The 13,494-nt window shown below is 38.2% G+C and overlaps 1 protein-coding gene across 1 annotated transcript in view; it reads right to left on the reverse strand.

Annotated features, from left to right (window-relative positions):
• LOC129748129 (centaurin-gamma-1A) overlaps positions 1–10,951 on the reverse strand; it is a 517,098-nt gene extending 506,147 nt beyond the window's left edge. Inside the window, exon 1 of the mRNA XM_055742625.1 lies at positions 9,607–10,951. Coding sequence (XP_055598600.1) covers positions 9,607–9,805 — 199 coding nt within the window. The 5' untranslated portion in view covers positions 9,806–10,951. The remainder of the gene's footprint in view (positions 1–9,606) is intronic.
• Positions 10,952–13,494: the final 2,543 nt, after the last annotated feature.

The following is a 13,494-nucleotide window of genomic DNA, read 5'->3' on the forward strand; positions in this document are numbered from 1 at the left end:
CCTCCAAATCCAAAAAAGGGGGGCTCCTATACTAAATTATCAAAAATTTGACACAATCCGAATAATATAATTTTCGGAAACAATTCAACTGATCAAAATTAAATTTTGTGTGAAGCCGTTTTCAAGACCGGGAATGATTTCTATAACATTTTCAGACCCCTCCGAATCTGGAAAAGAAAAGAGGGGCTCCCATACAAAATTATCAAGAAATTGCCAAAATTCTAAAAATCTTCGAAGTATTTTTGTTAAAAAATCATGAACGTAAGCGTTTTGACATAATGAGATGATTTGTTGAATTCAAAAATATTTTTTTTACAAAATTAGATAATATATTGTACTAGCTGACCCGGTGTGCTTTGCTACACCTTTCAAAATCGAATGATATTTTCTGAATTTATTCAAATTTTTATTGTTTTGTTGGCATTATTTTAAATCAAAATATAACATAATTCATAAGCAACCGCTATATCTTAATTTGTGTTAAAGATCTGATAATTTAAATCTGTTTCTTTAAGCTCCGCCCTAAAAAAGGAGGGTTCCAAATAAATCGTACGCAAACAATCCAACTGATAAAATCTGGTTGGTTTTGCTTAATATGTTCTGGATTTATGCTAAAAAACTGATAACAGAGCACATGGAGAATGGAGATCGTGATTTTTAATAATCATACCCATGTTTTTGTTCTCAAAAATCTTCTTGTATCAAATATTGTCCCAATGGTTGATAATTTTCTAAGCTTTACAACAAAATTTGTATGGAACCCATCTCCTTTCTTCTCCTCTCTACACTGTGAAGCGTAAGGGTCTATAACAATTGTAGAAACATATCTCGTAACCAAGTCCCTTTCCATGCCATATTTGTTTCCATTTGTTGGCTTCTTTAGCATAAATTGAGAAAAAAAAGTTAAATGTAAGCTTTCCTCTTCCCTTCCTTCATTTCCAAATCTATCATCCCACTGCAAGAAAGGAATTATTTGACATAAAAAAACTTCTCGTATTGGAATACCATCCCATGCCAAATTTTTTTTTATTTGCGATGTAAATTTTTGAGTTATGCGTAAATTTGAAAGGAAGTACCAACCCCCTTCCATTCGCCCCATTGAATGGAGGGGTGAGAACTTAATATTCATAAAAGTATTTTTTGTACTCAAAAAACATGATACCAAATTATATTTCATTTGCTCTATTAATTCTCAAGTTTTGCAAAAAAATGTATGGTAGCCCTCTTTCCCCTTTATATTTTTTTCGCTGAATAAAGTGTGGGGCTATAATAGAAACATTTCTTGTATCCAAATACCCTCACATGCCAAATATGGTTCAAATTTGGTCAATCAGATCTCCAGTTATACTGAAAATTGTAAGGGAAATCTCTTCTCCCCCTTTTCATCCATCTTTTGAAGGATTCAGGAATACCAAATATTCAAAGAAGCATTTCTCGTACCCAAATATCGTTCCATGCCAAATTTGGTTTCATTTGCTGTTGTAGTTCTTGAGTTATGCAATAAAAAATGTATGGAACTTCCCTCCCTCCCTCCCTCCTTTCTCCCCGCTGGAAGAAGGAAGGGGTCTCAAACAATCATTAGAACATATCACTTTCCCAAATATTCACCCATGCCTAATTTGGTTCCATTAGCTTGATTTGTATTTGAGTTATGTAAAAATTGTAAAGAGGGCCCCTCCCCCCTTCATATCTCCCTACTATAAAGAGGGAGGGTTCTCAAATAATCATAGAAATATTTTTCGTATCCAAATACCTTCCCATGCCAAATTTGGTTCCATTTGCTTTATAAGTTTTTGAGTTATGTAAAAAATATGAAAGAGGCCCCTCCCCCTTTCAACTGCAAAAAGGGAGGGGTCTCAAATAATCATTGAAATATTTTTCGTGTCAAAATACCTTCCCATGCCAAATTTGGTTCCAATATCTTGAATAGTTTTCGAGTTATATGAAAAATTGTAAGGTAGCCCCCATCCCCCCTTCCTATCTCCCCACTGAGAGGAGGGAGGGGTACCTTATATTCATTGAAATACTCCCCGTTCCCAAATACCACCCCATGCCAAGTTTGATACCATTTGCTTGATTGGTGCTCAAGTTATGCAAAAATTTTTCTTTTGTTTGGGAGGTCCCTCCCCCCCTTCCTGTTAGGGGGAGGGGTCCCAAACCATAATAGGAACCTTCCCCGGCCTCCAATACCCCCACCTGCCAAGTTTCACGTAAATCGGTTCAGTAGTTTCTGAGTCTATAGGGAACAGACAGACAGACAGACAGACAGACAGACAGAAATTCATTTTTATATATATAGATTGATTGACGCTTTCCATTCCAATGAATGAAGACTCTCATTTTCAAGAAATTTGACATACATACTATTAATGAAACCAATGTCTTAGTGTTTTCATAAAGTCTGGCACGCTTTTTAATTTTGTTGAAATTTGCCTGTATCTAAATACTCTAGCTCTTTCAACCTTAAAAGCTTAAAGTTACGTTGAGACTCAAGACAATCTGGAAGCTCAGATGCCATGAAAAATAGTTCGCTTTTGAATAATGTTGAAATTTAATTAAAAGAAGTTAATTATGATTAAAACAATTTTAACGAACTTAACTTTTATTCCATTGAAGGGGTAGCAAAGCACACCAGGTCAGCTAGTTATTTATAATTTCTGACAGCTTTGCTGTTATTATTTAAGTGTTTCTATGATCTTTGAAATTGTCAAGAATAAAACAATCGGACAATGTATAAATATGTCGGGGTTCGATGAAAATTTTGACCGCATTTCCGGATTTTCTGATAGAAAAAAAATACTCAAAAAATGCCATCTAATTTAAGCTTTGCTTCGCTGTAGGGGAGATGAGAGCATAACGAGCACCCAGGGCATAATGAGCACTCCTTTTTTCTACATAAGTACGTATTTTCTTAAACAAATTTTCATAAGGACTTGTTTCGTACTTCCCATAGTAATAATTTTTCACCAAAAAAGAAATATCCTTTTCATCTTTACAGAAATATTAAATAATAACCAGCTAGGTTCTCAAGTGACGAAAATATTATAATTTTTGAGCACCACCAAATGAGCTTTAATGACCTGTAAATCATCTTGATCTGAAATGTACGCACTGCAACATGATCTACACATTGTTTCTCAATTTTCAACATCATAAAAATTTTTATTTTTCACTTTCATCAATTTTAAAACGCTGTTTTTTAACTTTAATTTGTTCACTAAAGGCGAACAGAGCACTATCAATGAAGGCATAATGAGCGTTTTCTGCCGGGGATTCTAGCAGCCAATTCGACTCGATGAAGTCAACTGAATAATAGAGCTACAGCTTGGCTGGTTTCGTCTGTCGATTTGGCCTATTCATTGGTAAGGTGTCGGAGAGGTAATTAGTAGACTCGAGCTCGATTCCTGTTCGAGGGGATTTTTTTTGCACATACCATTCATGATTGATTTTTTTTTATTGTTACATTATACGGCTAATAGCATCAAAGCATCATCCGTCAAACAAAACACCAGAAACATAATGTATGAGCATGTGTTAATTCTTTGAATTCTACAAACAGACCTAGATAATTTTGTAATTGCTTTGTTTGATGAATCTACGCCTCACCGTTTAGTGCAATCATGATCATGAAAAAAAAAATGAAAAAAAATCACCTCGACCAGGAATTGAGCTCGAGCCTACTGATTACCTCTCCGACATCTTACCAATAGGCCAAATCGTCAGACGATACAAGACAAGCTGTAGCTCTATTATTCAGTTGACTTCATCGAGTCGAATTTGCTGCTAGAATCCCCAGCAGAAAACGCTCATTATGCCTTCATTAATGGTGCTCATCATACTGCCTCGGGGGGTTTCTCATTATGCCTCTACAGTGACTGGTTTTCAGCTTACAGCAAAAAATTTTAAAATGCATTTTTAAACGTTTTTATCTACTTTTTCAAGTTTCATCCAATTAGGCAATAGACTATTTGAGTGTCTGAACACAAAACAATGATGTAATTCACATATTACAGCTGTTCTCTATGGTTAAATAAGCGTTTTCCTTAAGGTGGCCATTATGCCCCCATCTCCCCTATTTAGTTTATTTTCATGGTGTTAAAACATTATTAGGATATTATGTTTTCGAAGAATCTATGTTGTCCGGCCATAGACGAGTTTCCCCTACCCAAAAAGCGAATGCTTGTAAAAAATTTGTTTAAATTTGAAGTGGAGCTACCATTAATTTAACCTTCATCCGTCCCTAAAATTGTACCCTGGAGTGTCAATTTGACACTACTGGCTAAAACCAATATATCTATCTTGTTCCCCAACGGATTTTTAAAAAAAATTATAAGTTAAGACAATTTTGACGATTTATTGTTTGAAAAGTGCGGTTTTTACACCACTTTTTGACATTTTTTGTGGTCACGATCTTCAAAAATATTAAAAACTATATCCTTATGTGCAACATATAACTTCTAACAGTAACTTGAGCTTTCTTGGAAATTAAGTGAATTTTCTTCTGTAGCTGATCAACAGTCTTTTTTCCGAAGCATGTTTATTGTTTATTGTTTATTCAATCAACGGACCAAGTATAGGTCCAAATGACGACTTAAAGTTAAAGTTACATAAAATTTACATCTGATTAATGATTTCTTGATAATCTTAAAAAACTTCTTCGAAAAACATTCCGCGAATCGTCGAAGTCGAAGAGTTCGGAAAAGCGGTTGAACGTTTTCATCACACCGATGAATGCACTATTGGCTCCATAGTTGTTCAATCGAATGGGAACATACAGTTGAAGGTCCTGGTTTCTCAGTTCATGAGGTCTCACACTAAGAGGAATAGCTTCTAGTAGCGTAGGACAATCAACCCCCTGGCAACTTGACGTTTCCCATACAAATCGCGTGTGCCAGTTTTTTCTGGTTCTCTGGTTCTGTCAAATCAAAAATCAAGCGACTTAACATGTCGGAAGGACGCAAATTGAAATATATTCTCTTTCAATTGTTCAACAAATGAAAAAATGTTTCGAATTTAAAAATTTTAGCTCAGTTTTATGTAAAAACGATCTGTTTTCAAAAGTTTAGTCGATGCAAACGACTCACAGACGTAAATCAGTGTGTCATTTATTAGGTCTAAAACTTCTGGACTGATCAAAATAATCCACCGATATGCGGCAGTTTTTTTAAACAAGTATCCCTTCCACCGAAACTATTGTGGACAATCGTGAATAATAAATGAAAAACAAAACATTACCACAACAATCATCGAGTGATTTCCATAAACTGCGATACATATGGAAATTTGAGAATGGTAAAACTTTCACATTATACAGCAGAACATTTCCTGTTTTATGGAAAAACTGTTTCCAATAAATACATAGGTAGATTATTGAATGTGTATAATAATTTCGGTCGAATCTTTTTTTCATTCAATCGAAAGTTATGGATTTGCTTGATTCGCACCACATTTGATGATGTGCCCTTTCCTTACGCATGGCTCGAAAAGTATGTAAACAAGCGGTACACATGCGACATCTGCGATTTTGAATCAGGCACACGAAACTCCCCAGAACTGTCAAGTTGCCAGGGGGTTGAGGACAATCGATACGCGATGTCAGTAGATCGGCGACAAAAGAAGCTCGTGTTGCATTTCTTCGGGCTTGAAGAGTATCCATGTCTATAAGACGACATCGATGTTCGTAGCTTGGCATGTGGAATGGGTCTTGCCAGTTAAGGTGTCTGAGGGCATAACGCAAAAAGCGCCTCTGGATGGGCGCCTCCTTGAATTCCTTGGCCACTCGGAATAAAAATCCGAGGCTTCTTGAAGCTTTATCGACGACGTAGTTCGTATGTGTTTTGAATTCCAGCTTACGGTCGAGTATTACGCCCAAATCATTGATGTGGTCCACCCGCGCAATGGACTCATCTCCTAAGAAGTACTCCGCGCAAAAAGGCTGCCGTCTTCGTGAGAAACTGATGACTGCACATTTACTGCGATTCAAAGGCAGGCAGTTGATGTCGCACCACTTTGCGAAAAGATTAAACTGGGTTTGCAGAAAATCAATGTCGTCCTGACCGTTTATGGCGTAAAACAGTTTAAGATCGTCAGCATAACAGAGTTTCGGGCCGTTAAGGAGTGTGAGCACATCGTTAAAATAGATTAAGAAGATAATCGGTCCTAAGTGACTACCTTGGGGCACACCAGAGGAAGCAGAGAACTGGCTGGAGAGAGTGTCTCCAGTGCGAACTGTCAATTTACGTCCAGTTAAGTAACTGCGGAACCAGCCAAGTAAAGGTCCGCAAAATCCTAAGCGCCCAAGCTTACCAATGGTGATATCGTGATTCACCTTATCAAACGCTGCTGACAAATCGGTATAAATGGCGTCGGTTTGAGACTTAGCAGCAAAACTTTCGTGTACATAGGAGGTGAATGTCAACAGGTTAGTTGTCGTAGAGCGTTTGGGCATAAAACCGTGCTGATCGATTGAAAAATTTTGCTTACAGTACGAGAAAATCGGATCCATGACGACTAATTCGAATAGTTTGGAGATTGCACATAAAGCAGAAATTCCTCTATAGTTGTTGATATCTCTTCGGTCCCCCTTTTTATGGACTGGAAACATGTAGGCTTCCTTCCACAGTGAAGGGTAGGTGGCTCTGTCAAGAGAGGCTTGGAAGATGAGTCTTACAGGTGTCAGTAAAACCGGAATAAATCGTTTTAAAAAGGTAGATGGTATGCCGTCCGGGCCAGTAGAGAGGGAATTTTTGAGCTTTGCCGCTGCTTTAGATATGACCGCATCCTCTACAACAATCGTGCTCATGCTGAAGCCGAGTGGCGAAACATTCCTAACAGCATTCTCCACGTGTTCTCGGGATGTTGAAGCAGTAGCAAAGGTACTCGAGAATTTTTGAGCAAAGAGAGCACAGATTCCGCCATCAGAGTTCGCAGTGTTGCCATCCAGAAACATTTGAGTTGGAATACCAGGTTCATTCCGCTGACTTTTGACATGCTTCCAGAACGATTTTGGGTTGGACTTGAGGTTACGTTGTACTCGAAAAAGATAATTTTGGTAACAACGCTTACTAGCTTTTTTATAAGCGGAGTTCAGTCTTCGATATGCATCCTTAGTTTGGGAGGATTTGAGCTTATGGTAATTTCTAAGAGCACATCTCTTCGCCGTCTTCAGTCGACGCAGTTCCTTCGTAAACCAAGGAGTCCGCTAATTCCCGGAAGTCGTTCGCTTTGGCACGTGGCGGTCGATAACGTAATTTAAGATATGCGAAAAGGTTTCGGCCGCAGCATTGGGATTCACTAGATTGAGTTCAGATTCCCAGTCGATGGTGACCAGGATATGGGAGATAGCATCGAAATCCGCTTTCTTGAAGTCGAGATAGAAGGGTGCTGATTTTTCGACAGAAGCATGCAATCCGGTGACCTCGAGCGAAACCATTAGAGCTGGATGATGCTGAACTGCCTTAACGAACGGAGCAGGAGCCGATTCAATGGTCGGAACGCGAGACCCATCGCTAGCAAAGCAGAGATCCAACATACGGCCGTTTTCGTTAGTAACTCTGTTAATTTGACGCAAGGTTGCCGTACTCAGGGAGTCTAGTATGATGTTTGAAGGCGCCGAGAATGTAGAGCGCACAGGATCCGGGTACAAAAAGCTACCATGGTTGGAGCACCACTTCAAACCGGGCATATTGAAGTCACCAATGACGAGAATATCGTCTTCGGGGGCGCAGAGAGAACTCACTTTGGATATGCAGCGAGAAAGAGACTCCGCCAGGGCGACATCTCGTGTGCGATCAGGGGGCAGGTACAGCACGCATACGTAGAGTTTTCGGTTGCCAAGATCGATGCGGGTCCACACAAGTTCCAAGTCGTGCCAGGAGTCATCGTCAATAAGCAGTGCATGGAAATCGGATTTAACAGCAATTAAAACTCCACCCCCAGTGTTCTTCTTGCTATTACGGGGACTGCGGTCACAACGAAAAACAACGTAATCTGGTCCAAATATCTGACTCGAGATAGTACGGTCGTTCAGCCATGTTTCCGTGAAAGCGACAACGTCGTAGCAGGAACAAGAGCTGGCGAGCAGATAATCTGCTATACAGGAGTTTAAACCCCCGACATTCTGGTAGTACATGGTGAGTGAATCATAAGATTCCATCGCAGACCTAGAGCCTCGAACGCTGGAAGGGGAGGAACCATCAGGCGGAGGAAAACGGTTAGGAGGGCCATACTTGCCTGAGCTCACAGGCTGGAGAACCCCTATGCCACAGACGAACTCAGGGCCAGGACGACTGATGACGTTGACGGGAAACAGCGCGACTGAGTCGAAGGGAATAGGGGTCTCCGTTGGACCTGATACGTTGCGTCCCGGTGATGAAAGCCCTATGTTTGTTGAGTTAGCGAGCGTAGCGTGTTGATAGGCGTCAATGGTTGAAGCAGAGCTACCCGAGGACCGTTGTAGGGATCTGACAATTGGTGGAAATACATCACGCGAGGGAATGGATCTTGAGTTCGAAAGGTACTTGCCTGTAGAGGCGATCTGGGGAGCCTCGTCACCACAGACGAACTCAGGGCCGGGACGACTGATGCCGCTGGCTGGAAACGGCGCGACTGAGTCGAAGGGCTCGGAGGTCCCCAAAAGGCCAAGCTCGGTGCGTCCCGGTGATGTAATCCAAGTCGAAGTGGCTGGTCGCTGGTGTTGTTTTTAGGATTTTTTTTCTCAGTCTTTTTATAGCGGAAAACTGAAGTGTTGTAGGTGAATAATGACTGAGAAGTGTATTTGAGTAACATTACGAGGTTTCCAAACATTTTTTGTAAAAATCTGTCGAGAAACAAGAAAGATATAGCGGTTTTAAGCGAGGAGTGTCAAATCGACACTCAAAGTCTGATTAGGGAGGTTTTTTTTCTATAAAAAAGTATTGAAGCAAAATTAAAATTTTTAAGAAATCCTTGGAGAAATTGTTTTCAAAGGATACACCCGAATAAAGTTATAAGCCGCCAAACTTCCAATAGTGTCATATTGACACACAAGAGCGAATTAGGATTAAATCATAAATTTCATTCTCAGTTTTGTTTTAGCACCTACATTGTTATTTCAAAACAGACTTTCAATAATATTGATAAGCAAAGTAATTTTTTTTACAAACTCTTTATTTCATTTTTAATAAATATTAGTATAACTATATTTTTTTTGGAAAAAATGTAAGAATTTAGTTTTGACAATAAGGTATTAATTATTTTTTGGAATATCGTTTACGCTTCACATTAGAAGAGTTTTTTTTTCTCGGAATTTTTGTTATTTTAGATAATCCGTAAAACTAAAATAATGAGAAAGAAAGACAGTCCTTATTTATACCTTTTCATCATTTTCATTCATATTACATTAAATGAGGTGTTCAGCTCAATATCGAACTGTTCAGGGCCCTACAGTTTAAAAAATACAAAAAAATATTTATTTGACTAAAATTTGCTGGTTACATTAATTAATAACTGAAAGAATAATCTATTGATTTTCGGGATCAATAAGCCATTGATGCTCAAAATCCCTCTAGAAAAAAAAAATGTTTTCGACCATTTTAATGATTCTTCGATTAAACTCGAGTTTCTTACCTTCAATGCAGACGACGTGATCCCGAATCTGGGCCGCCACCTGACTGTCGTCCAGAAGATCGATCAGGTGGTAGATGGCGTAGATCGAAGGGTGGACACTCTCGAAGCGTTGAATCTCCTGGCGGATGGCCAGCGAGTTGTTGAACAGCGACTGCAGATGAGACCGCGAAGAGCTGCTGCTGCTACTGTTGTTGTTCATGGTGCCTGGATGATCTGTGGTTAATCTTTAACGCGCAAATTCAACTGTGGCTGGCTTACCACAATTGCTCGGAGCGTGGGCCTCTCAGTAGTAAGTCGAGGAAATGGTTGAAGAAAGATGCACTTGAACACACATTGAATACCTGCCGCGGAGAAGCCGGGCAAACAAAATATATCTGGCCAGTAGAAGCGGAGATGATTTGATTTACGTGAACACTTTCAGATTTTCAATTTCACTTTTATTGCTTTTTCATGAACGGAACACGTGCAAGTGGACCACTTGTTCGCGGTGTTATGGATTATTTTTAATGGTTGGGCGTACAAAAGACTACCAAAAACGCGGCAAACGAACGTGACCTGGAATCGAGGCTTTCTATCGGCTCGATCGATTCCTTCCAGTAGGAGTTGAAACTTTGCGGATTGCACCAGATAACTTGTCGTTCGATCGAATTATTCCTGCAGACAACTCACACATTCGGTGCACTTGTGGGCTTTCTCAGTGGGATGACCTCTTCTAGAAAAACATCGATATTACATATCCAAGAGCAGTAATAACTCGGTCGTCATAACTCGAGTAGGTATGAATGGCTATAGCGAAAATAACGTAAAACATAAAACACCTTTTTCCCCCCCGAACTTGGAGCATAAATAAAACACAACACTCTCGCCCGAGACGTCTTCGGGGCAAATCTTCCTCCTGCACTTGCTATCTCACTTCGGCAGCAGCACTGCGTTCACCTTCTTCACCTGTGTAACGATATGCGCTATCCCACAAACTTTTTTCTCTCTTTCCTTCTTTCTCCCCCTGAAGCGCACCCCCGCGTAGGCTCACTGCGTTTATTTGTGGTTTGCAATGACACCCGTAGAGCGAATATGAAATCAATCACACAGCCAATCGAACGGAGGAAAACAATTGAACCTGTACGCAATACGCAGACTAGCCACTAATTGCAAACACCATCTTTGACGAAATTCATCATTCACATACGCACCAGCGAAGAGGCAAAACACAGAGTTGTTCACGACGGCGACAAAATCCACAAAACAATCTCCTCCGGAGGAACACGGAACGACGATACGGAACCGACCGAGAGATATACGAGACAAGATACGTACGTACGCTTCGAAAGCTACTTGCAACTCTACTACCAACATGCAATCGGTCGATGCTGCCCGCAAGCTCCGCTGTTCGAAACAGTTGAGGGAAATGGTTGCCAGTTTCGTTTCGGATCGGCTTTACATCTAGATTACAACATTGATTTCGAGGTTGGGATCGACGACGTTTTTGAGGAACTCTGATCGAGGCTATTCAGCTTTAAAAGCAACTTCAAAACGTTCGAAAACCTTTCCTTTGTTTGAGGTTCAGTTCTCATTCTTAAGCTAAATTTAAGTTAAGGAATTGTTATTTTTAATAGTTAAACAAATTTTACTTAATAATTGTTGTTTCCTTATCACATCTTGAACCTTTGTCTCTAAACTGAGACTTGATTCGAAATTTGATTTAAATTTTTGAGTTTTAACACTTTTTAACAACATGTTTCGGGTCGTTAAAAAAGTTTTATTTTGAGTTTAATATGTGTTTCCAGAAAAAGGAAAGCTCGAAAAAAAATTAACTATTTTTCCATGAAGTTTTTTACCCATTTCAGTGAAATTCGTCCTGTAAAACTGTTTTTTTAAATTGAATTTTCTTTTTTTATCAAGGGATTTTAAGGTTTTTTTTCCTTTTTAAAGGAATTTAACCCATTAAGGTCATTCTTTCTCGATTTCAAGGTTCGATTTATCCCGAACGCATACATTATCAATTTAATTTTATTTCGAGGGAACTTTTATAAATAATACATATCTTGTATTTTTATGAATATCAAAGTCAAACACATTTTTCTTTGTTTTTTCTACAAAAGCAGAAAATTGTATACCATATGATGTAGTGGAAATCACGAAAACTGAAAGGTATGTAGTTATATTATCCTCGGGTGTTTATTTTGGCGACCTAAACCACATGACGTTTTGCAAATTGTAAAAATTATTTGATTTTTTATATATTCAAGGTAAATCTTCTTCTATATTAACCCTCATCAGCATTAGATTTCGTTACCCTTATCAGTACTAGGAGTGTCAATTTGACACTACATGCTCAAATCGTTATAACTTTTGGCGTGTTCAACCGATCGCAACAAGACTTATATCAATAAAAATCTTGTAATGTAAGTAAAATATGTTTATAACATTATACATAGCTAAAGCTACTAGTTTTCTCGTTATTCAGCATGAAAGAAAAAAATCCGAAAAAACATGCCTCAGGAAAACTGCTGTAGTCCATATATTACTCGTCCAAAAAAAATATTTGTCTTATGCATATGAAAGCTAAAGTTAATGTCTACATCATGAAGCCAAGACATTTTTTTTAATGAAGGTCACAAAAAGTTCAAAAAAGTGGTCTGAAAAACCTACTTTTCATTCGAATGCTAGTAAAAACTGCTTGAGCGATGGTAGAGTTTTTGAAAAAATATGACTACAAAATAACGAAAACAACTCTACGTTAGGTAGAAATTTGGGTTCATTTGATCAATCAATAAATTTTACGACATGATTTGAATTTAAGACGTATAGGTATAATGACTTTCATTATACATTATACATCGCACTAAATTGCCGTGCATGTAAAAAGACGCAACAGTTCGTCGTTGTGGTTTAAGCGACCTTTTGCATTTCTCCAGAAAGTGCTTCAGAAAGTGTACTAAATCTATTGAAGATCGTAAAATATCAGTCTCATTTTTACAGAGGCAGCCACAATAACAAGCAGCTATTTGGAGACGTTTTCGCACTCCTTGCACGGTCATTGGAATTCCAGAAAACCAGTAATATTTAGTCGACTACAAACATTTCTGATGGGCAGTCCCTGGAAGCTTGTTCCGGTCATCACTGGACAAATACTTTAAGGTAACACTTCTGCTTACTATTAAGCAAAGTATCAGTTTTCCAGTAACATAGACGGAAATTGGAAAGATTGAGAAAAATTCATTCTAGTTAAAAGGGAATTAATGTCGTAGGAACATGAATATGACTAAACGATTGGCGATATCGAAAGCATTAGCAGTTCGTCATTTATTTCCACATCGAATACCATTTTTCCAGACAACTATCGGAGTTGTTGAAAATACTGGAAATAAACATGGGTTTAAAAAGTTCAACAGTGATTTTTCTCGAAACACGCAATGTGGCTCATACGACCAATCAAAACAAACTCTAGAGTATCTGCGTGAACTTTCATTAAGTCGTATGAAACAAAATGTAAACTAACATTTTTTTTTACGAAAAGAATACATAAACTGACATAAACTAGACGCAATTTCTTTCCATTTGGAATAATTGTAGCCTGGGCAACATATTCTATATGTGAAATAAAAATTTTAAAGTGATTTGATAACTTTTCTAGCAGTTTCTGTGAATTCTTTAGATGATTCATACGACGTAATTAAAGCTTACCAAGATATATTGAAACGCTTTTTAAATTTAAAAGTAGCTAAAATAAAATATTTTCAAAAATTTAACAGCATACCTCTACAAGGTGTACAGAAATTTTTCTCGACTTTTTTTCACTTATAACTTCAAAAAACTATTGTTATTATCATTAATGTAATTTTTAGACAATTTCCTACCATTTTCAGTATTTTTTTTTATTTTTTGTCT

Source organism: Uranotaenia lowii, chromosome 2 (genome assembly GCF_029784155.1).
Source record: "Uranotaenia lowii strain MFRU-FL chromosome 2, ASM2978415v1, whole genome shotgun sequence".
Lineage (NCBI taxonomy): Eukaryota > Metazoa > Arthropoda > Insecta > Diptera > Culicidae > Uranotaenia > Uranotaenia lowii.